This window comes from Sebastes umbrosus, chromosome 6 (genome assembly GCF_015220745.1).
Source record: "Sebastes umbrosus isolate fSebUmb1 chromosome 6, fSebUmb1.pri, whole genome shotgun sequence".
Classification (NCBI taxonomy): domain Eukaryota; kingdom Metazoa; phylum Chordata; class Actinopteri; order Perciformes; family Sebastidae; genus Sebastes; species Sebastes umbrosus.
Genome location: NC_051274.1, coordinates 33,912,615 through 33,928,692, shown reverse-complemented (window position 1 = coordinate 33,928,692; position 16,078 = coordinate 33,912,615). Strand labels below are relative to the sequence as shown.

Below are 16,078 nucleotides of genomic sequence, written 5' to 3'. Positions count from 1 at the left end.
TCCCAACCTGGGGTCCAGGTCCCCCTTAGGGTTAGGCTTAGGGTCAACCCTAACCCAATTTGTCTTCTCAGAGGTTGTCAAAATTAGAATCGCACATTGATAACTAAAATCATAATGATACACTTGTTGGATAATTTATACAAAAGTGTATATATATGTATATATATTAAAATTTAAAATATATATTTTTCCTACTTAGTAGACCACAATCTTTTTAAATCTGGTATTTGTGCAGATAAATATTAGACTATACTAATATTATTCATATTATACTATTTGTAGAATTAGCTTCCAGTGGGTGCGTAGAATTGTTTCCGACTCATGTGATCCAAATATTTCCAATAACTGCAGAGCGTTGTAAAGTCCAAAAGTCAAACTTTATTGAAAAAAAACATTAAATGCCATCATTTCCAAAATTCACAACATGTTTTTATCATCTAACAAAGTATTCTACTTCAATCCACACTTGTTGTCTTAATATGAATGAGCACATTTAATATGTTATGTTTTAATCCATATGCCAACAACATTACAAGCACATATTCTGTTGTATTGGTCATTTAAGAAGATTCAAGAGCTCTTTCTCCTGTACATTTCTGACTTGGTAGTGTTCATGAGCTGATGAGTAGTTCAGTATTGTATAAGTTTAGGTTTTGAAATAAGTGAGCGCACAACAACTCATACAACTTAATGTGTAATTTGCTTGCTAATTTAGCTAAATAATTGGATAAATAACTTAAAAGGAAACCACGTCACTTACTATCCAAAAGTTCTGCATTTTAGGGAATATATTTATTCACTTTCTTTCTGTGAGTTAGACGAGAAGATTGATACCGCTGGTCAAGAGTGGAAACAATCTTCTCACCTATGCAAGAAACCAGTGAGCATATTTCCCAAAACGTTGAATTATTCCTTCAATGTGACCTGCACAGTTGAGTATCTTCAAATCTTACGTATTATAATCAGAGGAGGGCAGCATACCCCATTACTTATTAAAGGCATCAGCCATATACATAAAGGCTACTACTCAGAATCTTTAGCAAAAGCATGTTACCAACAATCTCTGAAATTACCTCTTGCCACAATGTCTCTAACTGTAACTTTCAACTAATTTCAAGGACTTATTGATATAGTTCTCAAAAATGAACAAACTACGTAAATAAATCAAAACGAGCATGGAAGAAAAACAACAAACATCAGTTTTTCTGTCTGTAGAGACACACATTTACTGGAAGCAGCTACTGGCTGATTGTTTTGGTATAATTCTGAATGAGACCTTGGAAGTACTCCTGCGTGTTTCTGTGGGGTTGAACAATGATGATGTAGCATTTGGGTAGGAAATAAAACAAAAGAAAGGAGTACAGACTGAAGAGTACTGCCAGAGCGTTAAGAGTTTGGATGTACTTGCCATGGTAAAGTAGGTATTCGGTGGCAAAGATGATCCAGTTGAGGATCAGCAGGAGCAGGCAGAAGGTTATTGCTTTGGCCTCATTGTAATTTTTAGGGAGGTCTTTCCCCATGTAGGAGAAAATAAAGCAAAGGGAGCACAACGATAAAAGTAAACCCACAGGAGCAGAGGATGCTTTGAGATTAATGTCGCAACCAAGTATGATTTTGTCTGGGTACCAAAATGTTTCATTGTAGGGCTTGGGAGGGTCATAAGTATAGCCAATAAGAAGTAAGAGTGCCTGAATAACAAATGCCACAGTAATGACCAGCCATTGTCCGTGATATTTAATCCACCAACTGTGGAGTTTGGGGAACTTTGCGGCCATTTTGAAAATGCAAACAATTTGAAAAGAGCGCACAACAAAACATGCTAGACAAACGGTGTAGAACAAGAGAAATGGTAAGAACCTTAAAATACAAAAGGAGATTGTTGGCATACCAAAGTAAAAGAAAACACTGAGACTACACAGACTGAGGCAGCCTAAAATTAGGAAGCACATTGGTCCGCCAGCAGATCTGACAACAGGTGTGTTGTAGTTGATGGCAAAGAGAACAGACACAGCCAGTGTGAGGCCCACCAAGGCCCAGGCTCCGACCATGATCAGGATAGCCCCGCTGTCTGTGAATGGGACGTACTCCACCACCCGCAGACTGCATGATGTACTTCCTGCTGGAGACCATTCTGTCTCCTTACAACTGATGCACCTGTAGGGGTCCTCTGTTTTACACAAGAGACAGACAGATTGTCAATAAAGTTAAAGGGACTGTTTGTTACTTTTTAAGCGTTTAAATGTAGCGGGTCGGGACACATGCGCGATCGCATATGCGCGTTCGGCCGCTGCCTCTCCTCCTCTTCCTGCTCGCCTTCACTCAGAAAGAGCGCGCGACTCATTCAGCTCGCTCCACCTCTAGACGTGAACACGCGCTCACTCCACACTGCAGAAGAGTTAGTTTAGCTCTGAGAATATGTAGTGAACGTACAGTGGACGATTGTGCAGAAATAAATGCTGCAGCTCCTCCAGACCAACAGAGGTTTCCCGTGTCTTGTGAAGTGACAGAGCTCATCAACGAGTTACGTTATCGTCTCGTTACCGACCAGGTGCCGGTGTCTCCCTGCTCCCTCCGGCTGCGGGCGCAGAGAGCAGGGAGACACGCTGCAGAGCCCCGCTGCCTCAGCCTCTTCATGTTCATGGAGAGTCCTTCGTCTGGTCAGCTAACATTACTGCCAAGCAGCTGAAATATAGAGTGATATTGTGGTTTTAGCTGACGTGAGTTGCCTCACTGTTTTGAGCGATGCTCGTTCAGGTATATTTAGAGCGAGCAAGCCCAACGCTGACTTTCGTTGATTTCACGGCCGCAGGTGTCGCTGTTAACAAGCATTTCTGAAAGTTACAAATAGTCCCTTTAAGGTTACTTAGTTGAAGTTTTGGTTTAGTAAAAATATCAGACAGTTGAGGAGGCAGTATAACAGATTTTAACTTTTACACTGTATCTTTTCATAAGATGCTGTAGGGATTCTCTGTTTTATACGTCAATAAACTGACATCTGAAAATGTCTCTGTACGGCAAACTTACTTTTCTTTTTCATAGTAATAACCAACCTAATTATTTATAAAAACAAGAATGTATTGCATGATAAAACTAAATGGAAATAGTCCATGTGATGCAGAAGACAACAGCAAAACCTTTCAAAGTCATCTTCTACTGATTAGGAAATTGGAAATTGAAGCCTATATAGATGTGTGCAATTAACCCTCTCAGCCACGGAAAAAAAGAAAGCTTAACAAGAGTCTGAAATTAACTCCCATCAAGGCCACTGCTATTACTAATTTTCTTCCTCTCACCTTTGCTGTTGATATAAGTTCCATTCGGACAGATTTCACAATCGAAGCAGCATCTGTGGATTCCATCTGGCTTTTTTGCAAATCCTGCATCACATTCTGGGGAACACAGTGAAGTAGGCACCTGTACAAGACAATTACTTAGCAGTAAAATATAAGTGAAGCAAAGAGAATACTGTGAGGGATGGAGTCAAACAAGAGCGTATATACAACTTTTAAATTTCTCAACAGGATTTGCTAAATGTGAACATCCTGTTAGGCACAGAGTGATATCTTTAGACATCTGCTGCAATTACACCATGAACAACCACCATCTGTTAATTGTCTTGATAATGTGATTAGCCTTTGTCACTGTTATTAGATACCATTTTCTCCTTCCTGATACCGATTCCGATACCTGAACTTGCGGTATTGGCCGATACCGAGTGTCGATCCGATACCAGCGTGACCATGCATGAGTGTGATATGATCACTATCTTTGTTGTATGGTCTGGCTCAGGTTAAACCCTGTGTTGTTTGCTATTGTAACGTGACAAACTACCTACAATCAGTTCTTCTTCGCTGCTCTAAAACAGTAGTTGCCAGTAGGAGCAATGATACATCCAAGGCGACAGCACAGTGAAGGCTTCTGTTTTGTAGCAGCAAAGAAGAATTGATTACCGGTTAAATAAGTTGATTTTTTTTCTGGGTTAATGAATTATGGAATCGGATCTGTGAATAGTCTGGCGTACTCGCTGATTCCCAATACCGAATTCTGGGCAGTATTGGAGGCATTTTCGACACTGGTATCAGTATCGGAACAACTCTAGTTACTACTGAACCAATGTGTTTTTGCATACACATACACACATCCCTGTGGAAGGAGGAAGAAACAAAACAATGCATTTTTAACCATTATGTACTGTTTTAAGTCTTGAAATACTGCATTACACCACACATGAATAGGAAAAAACAACTTACTTCTCCCTTTGTGTACCACTGAATTTTGGTGGTGTTGATGAAGAAATTGACTGATTGGTGAAATTCATAAAAGCCGATCTCCTCTGCATCACCACTGTGGTTCCAGAAAACTATAGAATAGGATCCGAAGGTGGGATCACCATGCTCATTGAATTGAATACTTTGATTTAAAAGTGTAAAGTTTGACTTCTTCAGCTCTGCTAGAACCTGATGTGGATACACAAAGTTCAGATGAGCATTACTTTATTTGATTTCACAATGATTAAATAGGTTGTTAAATATTCTTGAGGAGAGAGACATTGCTGTGTGCCTGATATTTTAATGCCAGGAAATGTTTGACAGGAATTATCAGTTTTAATTGTAATTTGGAGATTTAGAGTTTATATGGTATGTGTTGACAAAACACATATTAGGCCAATATTTTGAGTTATGATGGACTTATATACATATTAAAGCTGTCATAAGTATAAATGTGAAATATTTTTATTTATATACTTACCATATATGGGTACACTGTAATATTGCCATTACATTTATCATCTCCACATTGCAAGGCATTGTGTAAGGCGTGAGCGATGGCGTACACAGCAGAATAAACAGGAAAAGAGAATGATGGATCTGCAGAGATGACATCTTCTGCAGGCAGGCTGCTGCAGTTGCAAACCTGATTACAAAACCCATTTTGTTCTACAGTTTCACAATGAGTCTGGCTTTTGGTAGAATAGATAAAGTCACTGAAACCAGGTATTGTCATTACTTGCTGAGACACTCCAAGTACAGTTCCAATATTTCTGATTCCTTTCATCTTGGGGAGCTTCTTGTTTAAAGACCATTCCTCATCTGCTATCCACACTTTGTTGGTGACATTTAGTTTTATTGCTGACTCAATGAGAGCTTCAACAGTCATTTTTGGAGCAAAAACAATAATGATACCTATCCTCTGGGCCTGTATCTGTTTGAATATATGGGAGTGATCCATATATTGATAGAGGCCTTTGGTGTACGCCAGGCAGATCTCAGTGTCCATAATCCTCTTCATGAACAATTCCAGTCCATTAATGCCATAATCATCATCACTGTTAAGAAAAGCAACCCAGCGCCAGTTGAAGTGCTGCACAATGTTAACAATCATGTCTATGGCATCTTTATTGGGATGTAGTGTTCTTAGGAAAGAGGGAAAATATAGCTTTTTTGAAAAGACAGAACTAGAAGATCCATAACTGACCTGTCAAAAGAGTAATAGGGAAAAAAAGCATAATTTTCAGTGACAAATTCTCAAATGTTATATTAAAATTAATTTTACAATTAATTGATAATAACCTATATTGATATGTGTGCTTGTAATCACTAGGTTTGACAGGAAAAAATGGTGAAACACAATAATTGGCAAACTTACCATAGGAATGAGATCCATCATGAGCAGTGGGGCTACGGTCAGGGACTGAGTGCTTGAATAAGGGCCGACCACTGCTATCATTTTGGACACATTAGACGTATGTGTGTGTTGCTCGTGTGGTTCACCCCAAGGGTGGATCAAGCCGTTGATTGAGAGGAGTTTGAAAATATCTGGAAAATTCTGTGTGTCTGAGCAGTGATCAAATATCTCATAGCCGAGAGATACATTCGGCAGGAGGTTGGTAGAGTTATTGATTTCCTCCACAGAGAATCTCATCAACTGAAACCTTCGATAATTTTGGAGAAGTAAGGGTTGACTGTGAACAGAGAAAGTACGACAGAATAGTTAAGTTTACTTACTGTGAAATCTAGTGTAATTTACACAGAATTTGTTTCAATATTAATATTACACAACAGATTTCATAGAACAAGGACTAAGTTCAAAATGAACGTCATACAGCAACTTTGATAACATAGCAATTAACTGGATTGGGTTAGGGTTTGTGAATGTGAAAAATATGTCTGTTAAACCAGTCGTTCTTCACTAGTTCTGACTTCAGAAGCTATCCACTCAGATTTATTGTAAAACTCACCTGGAGCAGTCGATGGCTTCTGGTCTGTCATGATAAACAGGGGCATCGACATGATGAATATCAAAAAGTCCACCTATCAGATAATCTCCTTCCAGCTTGAACTCTGAGGCTGGGACGGTGCATTGAGCCAAGGCATGTAGAAACGTTCCCAGTAGAAACAGAGAAGCAAGAAAATGTTTCATTGTTGTTACCGATCTGATGTGAACTCTAATGGAATCAGCCTTTAGTAAGTTATGAGACTCTGGTGATGTCTAAAGCCCCAGTGATCATTTCCATGCATGTGGGAATGAATTACATACCGATTAATGGTTGGAGAAGAATACACAAATCAATATGCAAAGATAATCTAAACTGTCGCACGGAATCCATGTGGTGTAAAAAGAGGGTTTATCACACGCAAGAAAGTTTAAATGGTAAATGGATTGCATTTATATAGCACCTTTCTAGTCTTCCGACCACTCAAAGCACTGACAAAAAACAACGATAAACATGTAAAATGTTTAAAAAGCATTGGTTTAATTCCTCTTAGGCCAAAAACACACCTATGATTAATCAAGAGACTAAATACAACCCCTTTGCCCCTTGCGCCTTACTTTGCGCCCAGATTAAGCGTGATGACTTGCATGAAGAACAACCAGTAAAATATTATGAACTGATGATGAGAATCGGAACAAAACTAAAATGTACCTCAGTTAATATGCTATGTTTAACTAACTATCTGAAAAGAACTGAAGTTTTTTCACAGGTTGGAGCTCTCAAGCATATACTAGAGAAACAATATGAAGGTACAGAGTAGATTTTATGACCTCCTCCTCAGTTTACGACCTGCACTGCATTCCTTTGAGTGGCTCACACAGTCGCATACGTAGACGGCGACACATCCAAACTATGAATAAGACTTAAACTGACATTTAATGCAAATTAATATGTACCTGAATTGATGTGTTTTGCTTTGCGAACATACGTTCTATTAACAGGAAGTTGTTGACATAACAAATGAAACCAAAACAAGCTGAAATAAGTATAAGCCATAAATCAAAACCTTCCCTTTTATATTAATCACTTGGTAAGATCTTGCCAGCCTACATATAGATTATTTCTATATATGCATAGTATACGTACCCAGAGATCTTTAACAGAAATTCGGGTGCACACTAATGCCCGAGTTAATCTTATATTTTGATATATGTTTTTAATCTAGTGGAAGTGTATTACACCTTTTAACGTTGATTGTGAACCATACATAAACTGACTCCTTTTTACTGTTACATGTGCTTAGAACAACATAGTTCAAGATAATAAACTCTGTTTACATTTCCCTTAGTTTTATGTCTAAATTGAATTTTAGTCTGCTGACAACTTTTATCTCACTGAAGTCTCATAGACACAGCAGCCTGTCTGTTTCAGAGCAACCCCTCCCTCTTCTCTGTTGCTCGTTTTCATATGCTGATTAGATAAAATTAATCTTATCCCTTCATTTACCGTGTAATAAGCGCACATACATATCTAAATATATAGGCCTGTCTGTTGTAGTATTTATATACCTACATGTTATGATAACAAGGATGATCTATGTTGTGTAATTGGTATTAATTTTAATTAAATTGATCAGGTTTTATTCAGTGGTTTATATCGTATAGGTGTTTGGTACCATTCTGCAGCGGATAAAGCCCATATGTCAAATATGGAAGAATGTAGTGTGTGAAATGAATTAACTAACATTAATCCCGCAAAAAAAAAGTTTACCCCTTCACCCCCTTCATGCCGCTTGCCCGTCCTGGGGCCAACAACTAAAACAACTTAAGGCTGTTAACCCAACAGTAAAAGTTTTACAATTGAATGGCCCTTTAGAAGAAACTTATACTTTAAGAATGATCCCACCAAGTACACATGAGATTGTAAGATCACACAGGATAGTCACAAGCAAATACATACAAATTAAATGAATTCAACCTAGTATCTTTGGTTTATGCTAGTTGACCACCTCCTCTTACAAATGATCTCTGCATGATTTAACATTTGACCACACAGGTAATCTGAAATAGGAAAATTTGCAATGAGTCAGCAGATGAACATAATAAGTCTAACCAGAATTTGAATTCCTCCTGGCAGAAGAGCAGACATCCTTGTTCTGCTTGATCAAATCAAATCAATCTTTATTTGTAACAAACATCATTATTAAAGTACAATGTGTAATGAAATGCTACATTGCCATGGACCAAGATTGTGCAACAGAAACTATTTGCAAAATGTATATCTTAACTAAAACACCACATTAAGACCAACAAACTTTGTCTGATAAAAAGTATATTAATTTATGGTTTATTTTCCAGAAAATTACCCAATTACTGTGGAACTGACATTATTCTTAAAAGGTTTCATAATCTATACTAATAGTTTAAGTATATAAGAAAGTTTAATGGACAGTGAGGTGGGTACAACAATCCCCAATAGTGTTTGGTGCATGCAGTCATTGATGTGATATGTTTGCATTTTCATTCCAAGAGATCACTTTATAATCAACAGCGTGGCTGGTGTTGTAACATTTAGCTTGGCTTTCTAGATGTAGTGCTATTTTCTTTGTCTCTGTCTGTCCATCTCACTCACTTCTGACACAACCTATTTTTTAAATGGATTTTAACTCTGTGTGGAAAAAGAGGTAATACACTCACAGAAAATTGCAGTTGGGCATCAAACTTGTAAAGGAATTGAATCATCGCTTTTACTTTACCAAATATATATTGACAATTGAGGGAACTCTAAGCCATACAAGTAGGCTATATTTAAGGTCCAGCTGTTGTCGAGCATGTAGAAGTGTGGGCATCATGTGATGAGTTAAGTGTTACACCAAAAGCAAACACGAACTCCATTTTGATATCTTTATTGACTCAACTTTATGAATTCATTAACTTCATGTGATTTACTGTGATTTAATCTCCTGAGGCTGAACACATTACATATAAGACCTAATATGAATGAGCACATTTAAAGTATACAGTAGTGTACATCGAATCTCACAGTTTATGTTTTAATCCATATACCAACAACATTACAAGCACATTTTCTGTTGTATTAGTCATTTAAAAAGATTCAACAGCTCTTTCTCATCCTACCTCTTGTCACAATGTCTCTAACTGTATCTTGCAACTAATTTCTAGGAATTATTGATATAGTTCTCAAAAATTAACAAACTACGTAAATAAATCAAAACGAGCATGGAAGAAAAACAACAAACATCAGTTTTTCTGTCTGTAGAGACACACATTTAATGGAAGCAGCTACTGGCTGATTGTTTTGGTATAATTCTGAATGAGACCTTGGAAGTACTCCTGTGTGTTTCTGTGGGGTTGAAAAATGATGATGTAGCATTTTGGGAGGAAATAAAACAAAAGAAAGGAGTACAGACTGAAGAGTACTGCCAGAGCGTTAAGAGTTTGGATGTACTTGCCATGGTAAAGTACGTATTCGGTGGCAAAGACGATCCAGTTGAGGATCAGCAGGAGCAGGCAGAAGGTTATTGCTTTGGCTTCGTTGTAATTTTTAGGGAGGTCTTTTCCCATGTAGGAGAAAATAAAGCAAAGGGAGCACAAAGAGAAAAGTAAACCCACAGGACCAATGGATGCTTTGAGATTAATGTCGCAACCAAGTATGATTTTGTCTGGGTACCAAAATGTTTCATTGTGGGGCTTGGGAGGGTCATAAGTATAGCCAATAAGAAGTAAGAGTGCCTGAATAACAAATGCCACAGTGATGACCAGCCATTGTCCGTGATATTTCATCCACCAACTGTGGATTTTGGGGAATTTTGCGGCTAATTTGAAAATGCAAACAATCTGAAAAGAGCGCACAACAAAACATGCTAGACAAACGGTGTAGAACAAGAGAAATGGTAAGAACCTTAAGATACAAAAGGAGATTGTTGGCTTATCAAAGTGAAAGAAAACACTGAGACTACACAGACTGAGGCAGCCTAAAATTAGGAAGCACATTGGTCCGCCAGCAGATCTGACAATAGGTGTGTTGTAGTTGATGGCAAAGAGAACAGACACAGCCAGTGTGAGGCCCACCAAGGCCCAGGCTCCGACCATGATCAGGATAGCCCCGCTGTCTGTGAATGGGACGTACTCCACCACCCGCAGACTGCATGATGTACTTCCTGCTGCAGACCATTCTGTCTCCTTACAGCTGATGCACCTGTAGGGATCCTCTGTTTGACATGAAAGGACAGATTGTCAGTTAAAGTCCCCATGAAATGAAAAATACATTTTCCCAGTTTTAATCCTGTGTCCCTGTGTTAATTGTTAATTTTTGTCTTTTTATATTCCAAATATATAAAAAATTAAAATTAAAAACATTGTCTGAGTATTTTCACATCAAAATCTGATCAAAATCCCTGTCTTTTCTCTTCCTTTGATAACTCGTCCTGCAATTGGGGGCGTTTACAAAAATGTATCCAATCATATGAGACTTTGGGCGACTATCTAGCCAATCGTTTGTGGATCGAATCAATATAAAGTCTAATTCATTCAAGGGAAACCGATTTTCAATCGACTCAGAGTCACTGCAGCGCGGGAGTACATGCTGTACGATCGGTGGAGTTTTGCCGGTGGATGAGCGGGGGGTTCAGGGCGCCGTTCATCAGCGTGTACTGCCAACGCTGCAGTAACGTTACCACACAGCCGGTTGAAAATCTGCATATTTTCCTTTTCATCTCTCCCTCGTACTGCCTGATCTCTTTTACTGATTACGCTTGAGATTAGTTGTCATTCCGTTGATCAGATTGAGACAAAACCAAGCACCGCCCACCAGCTGAAGCACAGCAAAAAAGTTACCCACTGCAAATTTAATGCAAAATGACTGTTAAACCCTCTCTACTACTGAAAAAAATGCTTAACAAGAGTCTGAAATTAACTCCCATCAAGGCCACTGCTTCTACTCATTTTCTTCCTCATGTATAATAATTACCTGTGCTGTTGATATAAGTTTCATTTGGACAGATTTCACAATTGAAGCAGCATCTGTGGATTCCATCTTGCTTTTTTGCAAATCCTGCATCACATTCTGGGGAACATAGTGAAGTAGGCACCTGTAATAAATAAATAAGTGAAGCAAAGAGAATACTGTGAGGGATGGAGGCAAACAAGAGCGTATCTCCAAACTTTTAAATTTCTCAACAGGAGTTGTTAAATGGGAACATCCTGTTAGGCACAGAGTGATATCTTTAGAGATCTGCTGACATTACACCATGAACAACCACCATCTGTTTATAATGTGATAGGCATTCTCAATATTACGGAACCAATGTGTTTTGCATACACATACACACATCCCTGTGGAAGGGGGAAGAAACAAATGCACACACCACACATGAATAGGAAAAAACAACTTACCTCTCCGTTTGTGTACCACTGAATTTTGGTGGTGTTGATGAAGAAATTGACTGATGGGGCAAATTTATAAAAGCCGATCTCCTCTGCATCACCACTGTGGTTCCAGTAAACTATAGAATAGGATCCGAAGGTGGGGTCACCATGCTCATTGAATTGAATACTTTGATTTAAAAGTGTAAAGTTTGACTTCTTCAGCTCTGCTAGAACCTGATGTGGGTACACAAAGTTCAGATGAGCATTACTTTATTTAATTTAACAATGATTAAATAGATTGTTATATTTTCAGTTATGATGGACTTATCTACTGGTTAAAGCTGTCGTAAGCATAAATGTGAAATATTATTATTTGTATACTTACCATATATGGGTACACTGTGATATTGACATTGCATTTATCATCTCCACATTTCAAGGCATTGTGTAAGGCGTGAGCGATGGCGTACACAGCAGAATAAACAGAAAAAGAGAAAGATGGGTCCACAGCAAGGATTTCTTCTGCAGTCAGGCTGCTGCAGTTGCAAACCTGATTACAAATCATATTTTGCTCTGCAGTTTCACAATGAGTCTGGCTTTTGGTAGAATAGATAAAATCACTGAAACCAGGTATTGTCACTACTGGCTGAGACACTCCAAGTACAGTTCCAATATTTCTGATTCCTTCCTCTTTGGGGAGCCTCTTGTTTAAAGACCAGGTGTCCCCTGCTATCCACACCTTGTTAGTGACATTTAGTTTTATTGCTGATTCAATGAGATCTTCAGCAGTCAATTTTGGAGTAAAAACAATAATGATACCTATCTTCTGTGCCTCTATCTGTTTGAACATTAGTGAGACATTTGTATTGGCAGTGAGGCCTTTGGTGTATGCCAGGCAAATCTCAGTATCCTTTATCCTCTTTATGAACAATTCCAGGCCATCCTTGCCAAAAGCATCATCGCTGTTAAGGAAAGCAACCCAGCGCCAGTTGAAGTGTTGAACAATTTTAACAATCACTTCTATGACGTCTTTATTGGAATGCACTGTTCGTAGGAAAGAGGGATATTTTGCTTTCTCTGCAAAGGCAGAGGAAGCAGCTCCATAACTGACCTGAGAAAGGAGTAATAAAGAAATCATTTTCAGTCACAATAAATTATCAAATGTAACATTAAAATGTGTTATAGTTGGCAAACTTACCACAGGAATGAGATCCACCATGAACAGTGGGGCTACAGTCAGGGTGTCAGTGCTTGAAAATGGGCCGACCAGTGCTATCACTTTGGACAGATGCTCGTGTGGTTCACCCCAAAGTTGGATTAAGCCACTGACTGAGAGGAGTTTCAAAATTCCTGGAAAATTGTATGCATCTGAGCAGTGGTCAATTATGTCATAGCCGAGAGATACATTCGGCAGGAGGTCGGTGGAGTTATTGATTTCCTCTACAGAGAATCTCATCAACTGAAACCTCCGATAACTTGACAGAATGAAGGGTTGACTGTGAACGGAGAGTAGGATTACCTTTCAGTGAACATTATCAGTATTATATAGTTATACAGCAACTTTGATAATGTAGCAATTATTGTATTGAGTTAGTTATAGCTGTTAACCTATAGCATTTGAGGTAAGGCTATTCTGTGTTAAAAAGGGTATGATCTGTTACAGCATTTGTCATTAGTTTCAACCTGAGAAGTTATTTACCCATGAAACTCACCTGGAGCAGTCAATGGCTTCTGGTCTATCGTGATAAACAGGAGCATTGACATGATGGACATCAAAAAGTCCACCTAACAAATAATCTCCGTCCAGCTGGAACTCTGAGGCTGGGACAGTGCATGGAGCCAAGGCATGTAGAAACGTTCCCAGTACACACAGAGAAGCAAGAAACTGTTTCATTTTTGTAGTTACCTTTTACCAATCTGATGTGAACTCTAGTCTCTGCCTTTTAATAAGCAATCTGATGCTCGTAACAGCCCCAGTTTTCACTTCCATGCACTTGGGAGTGCATGACAGCAGGTGCCATAAATACCTGTCAATGGTTGGAGGAGAATACACAAATCAGTATGCAAAAAGCATTTAAGCTACACAGACTCTTTGTGATAACTACACTGAGTTCAACAATATAATGAGCAACCAAATTGAATACCTATTATGAATAAATCTGGTAATCCTTGATAATCCTTCCAAGATGACAAATGCACTATATTATACAGTGCCACCAGAAAGTTCGTGAACCTGTTAGATTTCAGTATTTCTGCATAAATTTGACCTAAAATGTAATCATATCTTCATTCAAGTCCTAAAACTTAGTTAAACAGATAATACAAAAACAATTATACTTTATTAATTTAGACAAATTTTAGTTTAGTTTAGCAGCCACTGCCCCACTGAAAGAACAAAACCTGAACTGGACTCAGTGTGATTTACACAAGAGATCAGTAACTTGGTATTGTGGCCAATAAATGGCTTTGTTCTTCTCGAGCTGTTGTATGCAGTCTATGACATCTTTTGTAGCTGTTGGTGGGATCTCGCCTTAGAGTTTTATGTACTTGTACCACTGTTTGGTCACATTAGAGTTGTAGTCTGCTGTGTTGAGCATGAGATATACACTGATCCTGTGATTGCCAACCATTTTCTCACCACTCTCACTCACCACTGAGCTTCATTCCAGATGTTCATGTCGCTGTGAAAATATCCGTGTGTTGAAATGATCAGATGAGATAAAGATGAAACATGAGAAGAGCCTTCTGTGTGTGTCTTCTTGACTTGACGGCCTCAAACTGTTTGACGGCCGTATGTCGGCTTGGTACGTCAGGGCCTTAACAAACATGTTGAATGCATTTGTTTTCTCAGAAAACGTTTGCAAAGTTGATTTTTTAAATGGTTTAAATCCTGCATTGTTCACATCCACGTTTGATGGCTGGCAGTCATTGCTACACTTCTCTGTATGTTGCCACCACCAACTGCTGATCAGCAGAACTTTGTGAAACCAGCAGCAGGAATGTGCATCCCATCACCCGTGTGCCCATGCATGTGCATGCGCAATACAAACAAAATGGGGACACTTGTAAAATCATTGCTCCATAGTGCTACTAATGGTTAAAAACTCCACATTGTACCTTTTAACTCTAACGTTGAATTATGAAGTTCATTACAAGTATAGGCCAGAACACTGGCAGGTTGTAGATGTCAGAAATCATTGTGATGATGAAAAGTAACATCAGTTAAAATTGTGTAAATTTGTAACAAAGTCAACAGCATCCTCAACTCCTTCTCAATATAAATATATTTAGTATATATATATATATATATCATATTTGCTCCAATTCTACCTACTGCTGCTTTAAATCCTGTTACACAACAACAACAAATGATCTGTGGATGAAGTAAAGATGAAGTCCAGGTGAGGATGTAAGATCACAAAGGGTCACAAGCAAATACACACAAATGAATGAATGAATTCAACCAGGTATCTTTGGTTTATGCTAAAATGCTACATCCTCTTACAAATGAGCTCTGCATGACTTCAGCTTTGACCACACGGGTCATCTGAAAGGAGATCATTTGCAATATCTCTGTGGATGACAATGACAGATGGCCGGGCGGCCGCGAGCTGGACTCTCACCACAGTTTGAATTCAGGCAACCTCCTGATGAAAGGGCGGAACTCCTCGTTCTGCTTGGTAGGAAGGGATGGGCCCTCATCTACAGGAGAGAGAGAGAGGTTATACCAGGGCAATGTCGTGGTTAATAAAAACCATAATGTTGTGGAAGGCATGTGAGGGTAAACGAAAGAGATCACTGGCTAATCAACATTGTGGCTGTGTGCAATTTCCTGGAATGTTAACATGAAGTTGTAGATATTTTGTGCTTTTTTTCTTTGTCTGTTTCTGTCCATCTTAATCTTAAATTACACATTTATATTCAAATCCGTGTTCAAACTGTCAATGGTAGCAAGCTAATAAACGTGACCTTGATGCTCATCTTGCAGTGCAATATTTAGTAGCGTCTCATGACCATCACTCTATATTATTATTTAGATATCCCCTAACCCCTTATTTTATAGTCCTTGTCTTTCTCTGCCTGACTGACCAATAGACCATCTGATAGCAGAATATATAATTGTTTATAGGAAACTGAACTAAAAAAATAGTAGACTGGTGTTTTGTCCCAATCCAGACGTGTTAAACATTCACTTCACTTTTGTTGTTCGTTAAAGCTGCCGTCGGTTACTTTGAGCAAATATGATAAAAAGTTATTTTAACACAACTGTCACTATATCCTGACAGATAATCTGTAAAAAAACCCCCCAAAAAAACAAACATCAGAGCCGAGCAGTCTCTGGGCAGCTGTCAATCACTGTTCACGAAACTCGCAAACTCCGATCAAACGATCAAACTAGGCAGCGCTGATCAAATATGAATCAATATTCTGTTACTGTAATGCCTATTTCTCTCCTCAGATGTTTTCAGAAACCTCT

At 38.5% G+C, this 16,078-nt stretch overlaps 2 protein-coding genes and 1 long non-coding RNA gene across 3 annotated transcripts in view; 1 reads left to right on the top strand and 2 right to left on the bottom strand.

Moving 5' to 3' along the window:
- LOC119490599 overlaps positions 1 to 16,078 on the top strand; it is a 53,728-nt gene that overhangs the window by 25,495 nt on the left and 12,155 nt on the right. The gene's annotated exons all lie outside the window — the stretch shown is intronic.
- LOC119490597 (taste receptor type 1 member 1-like) lies at positions 283 to 6,420 on the bottom strand. The gene is made up of 6 exons (XM_037774103.1): positions 6,239 to 6,420; positions 5,647 to 5,962; positions 4,750 to 5,475; positions 4,251 to 4,457; positions 3,294 to 3,414; positions 283 to 2,167 (listed from the first exon to the last, which is right to left on the bottom strand). Exons 1-6 carry the CDS (start codon positions 6,418 to 6,420, stop codon positions 1,239 to 1,241), a joined length of 2,481 nt encoding a protein of 826 aa, XP_037630031.1. The 3' UTR covers positions 283 to 1,238.
- On the bottom strand, positions 9,160 to 13,560 carry LOC119490596 (taste receptor type 1 member 1-like). The gene is made up of 6 exons (XM_037774102.1): positions 13,314 to 13,560; positions 12,800 to 13,097; positions 11,987 to 12,712; positions 11,629 to 11,835; positions 11,204 to 11,324; positions 9,160 to 10,445 (listed from the first exon to the last, which is right to left on the bottom strand). The coding sequence occupies exons 1-6, from the start codon at positions 13,493 to 13,495 to the stop codon at positions 9,517 to 9,519; spliced, it is 2,463 nt and encodes an 820-aa protein (XP_037630030.1). The 5' UTR covers positions 13,496 to 13,560; the 3' UTR covers positions 9,160 to 9,516.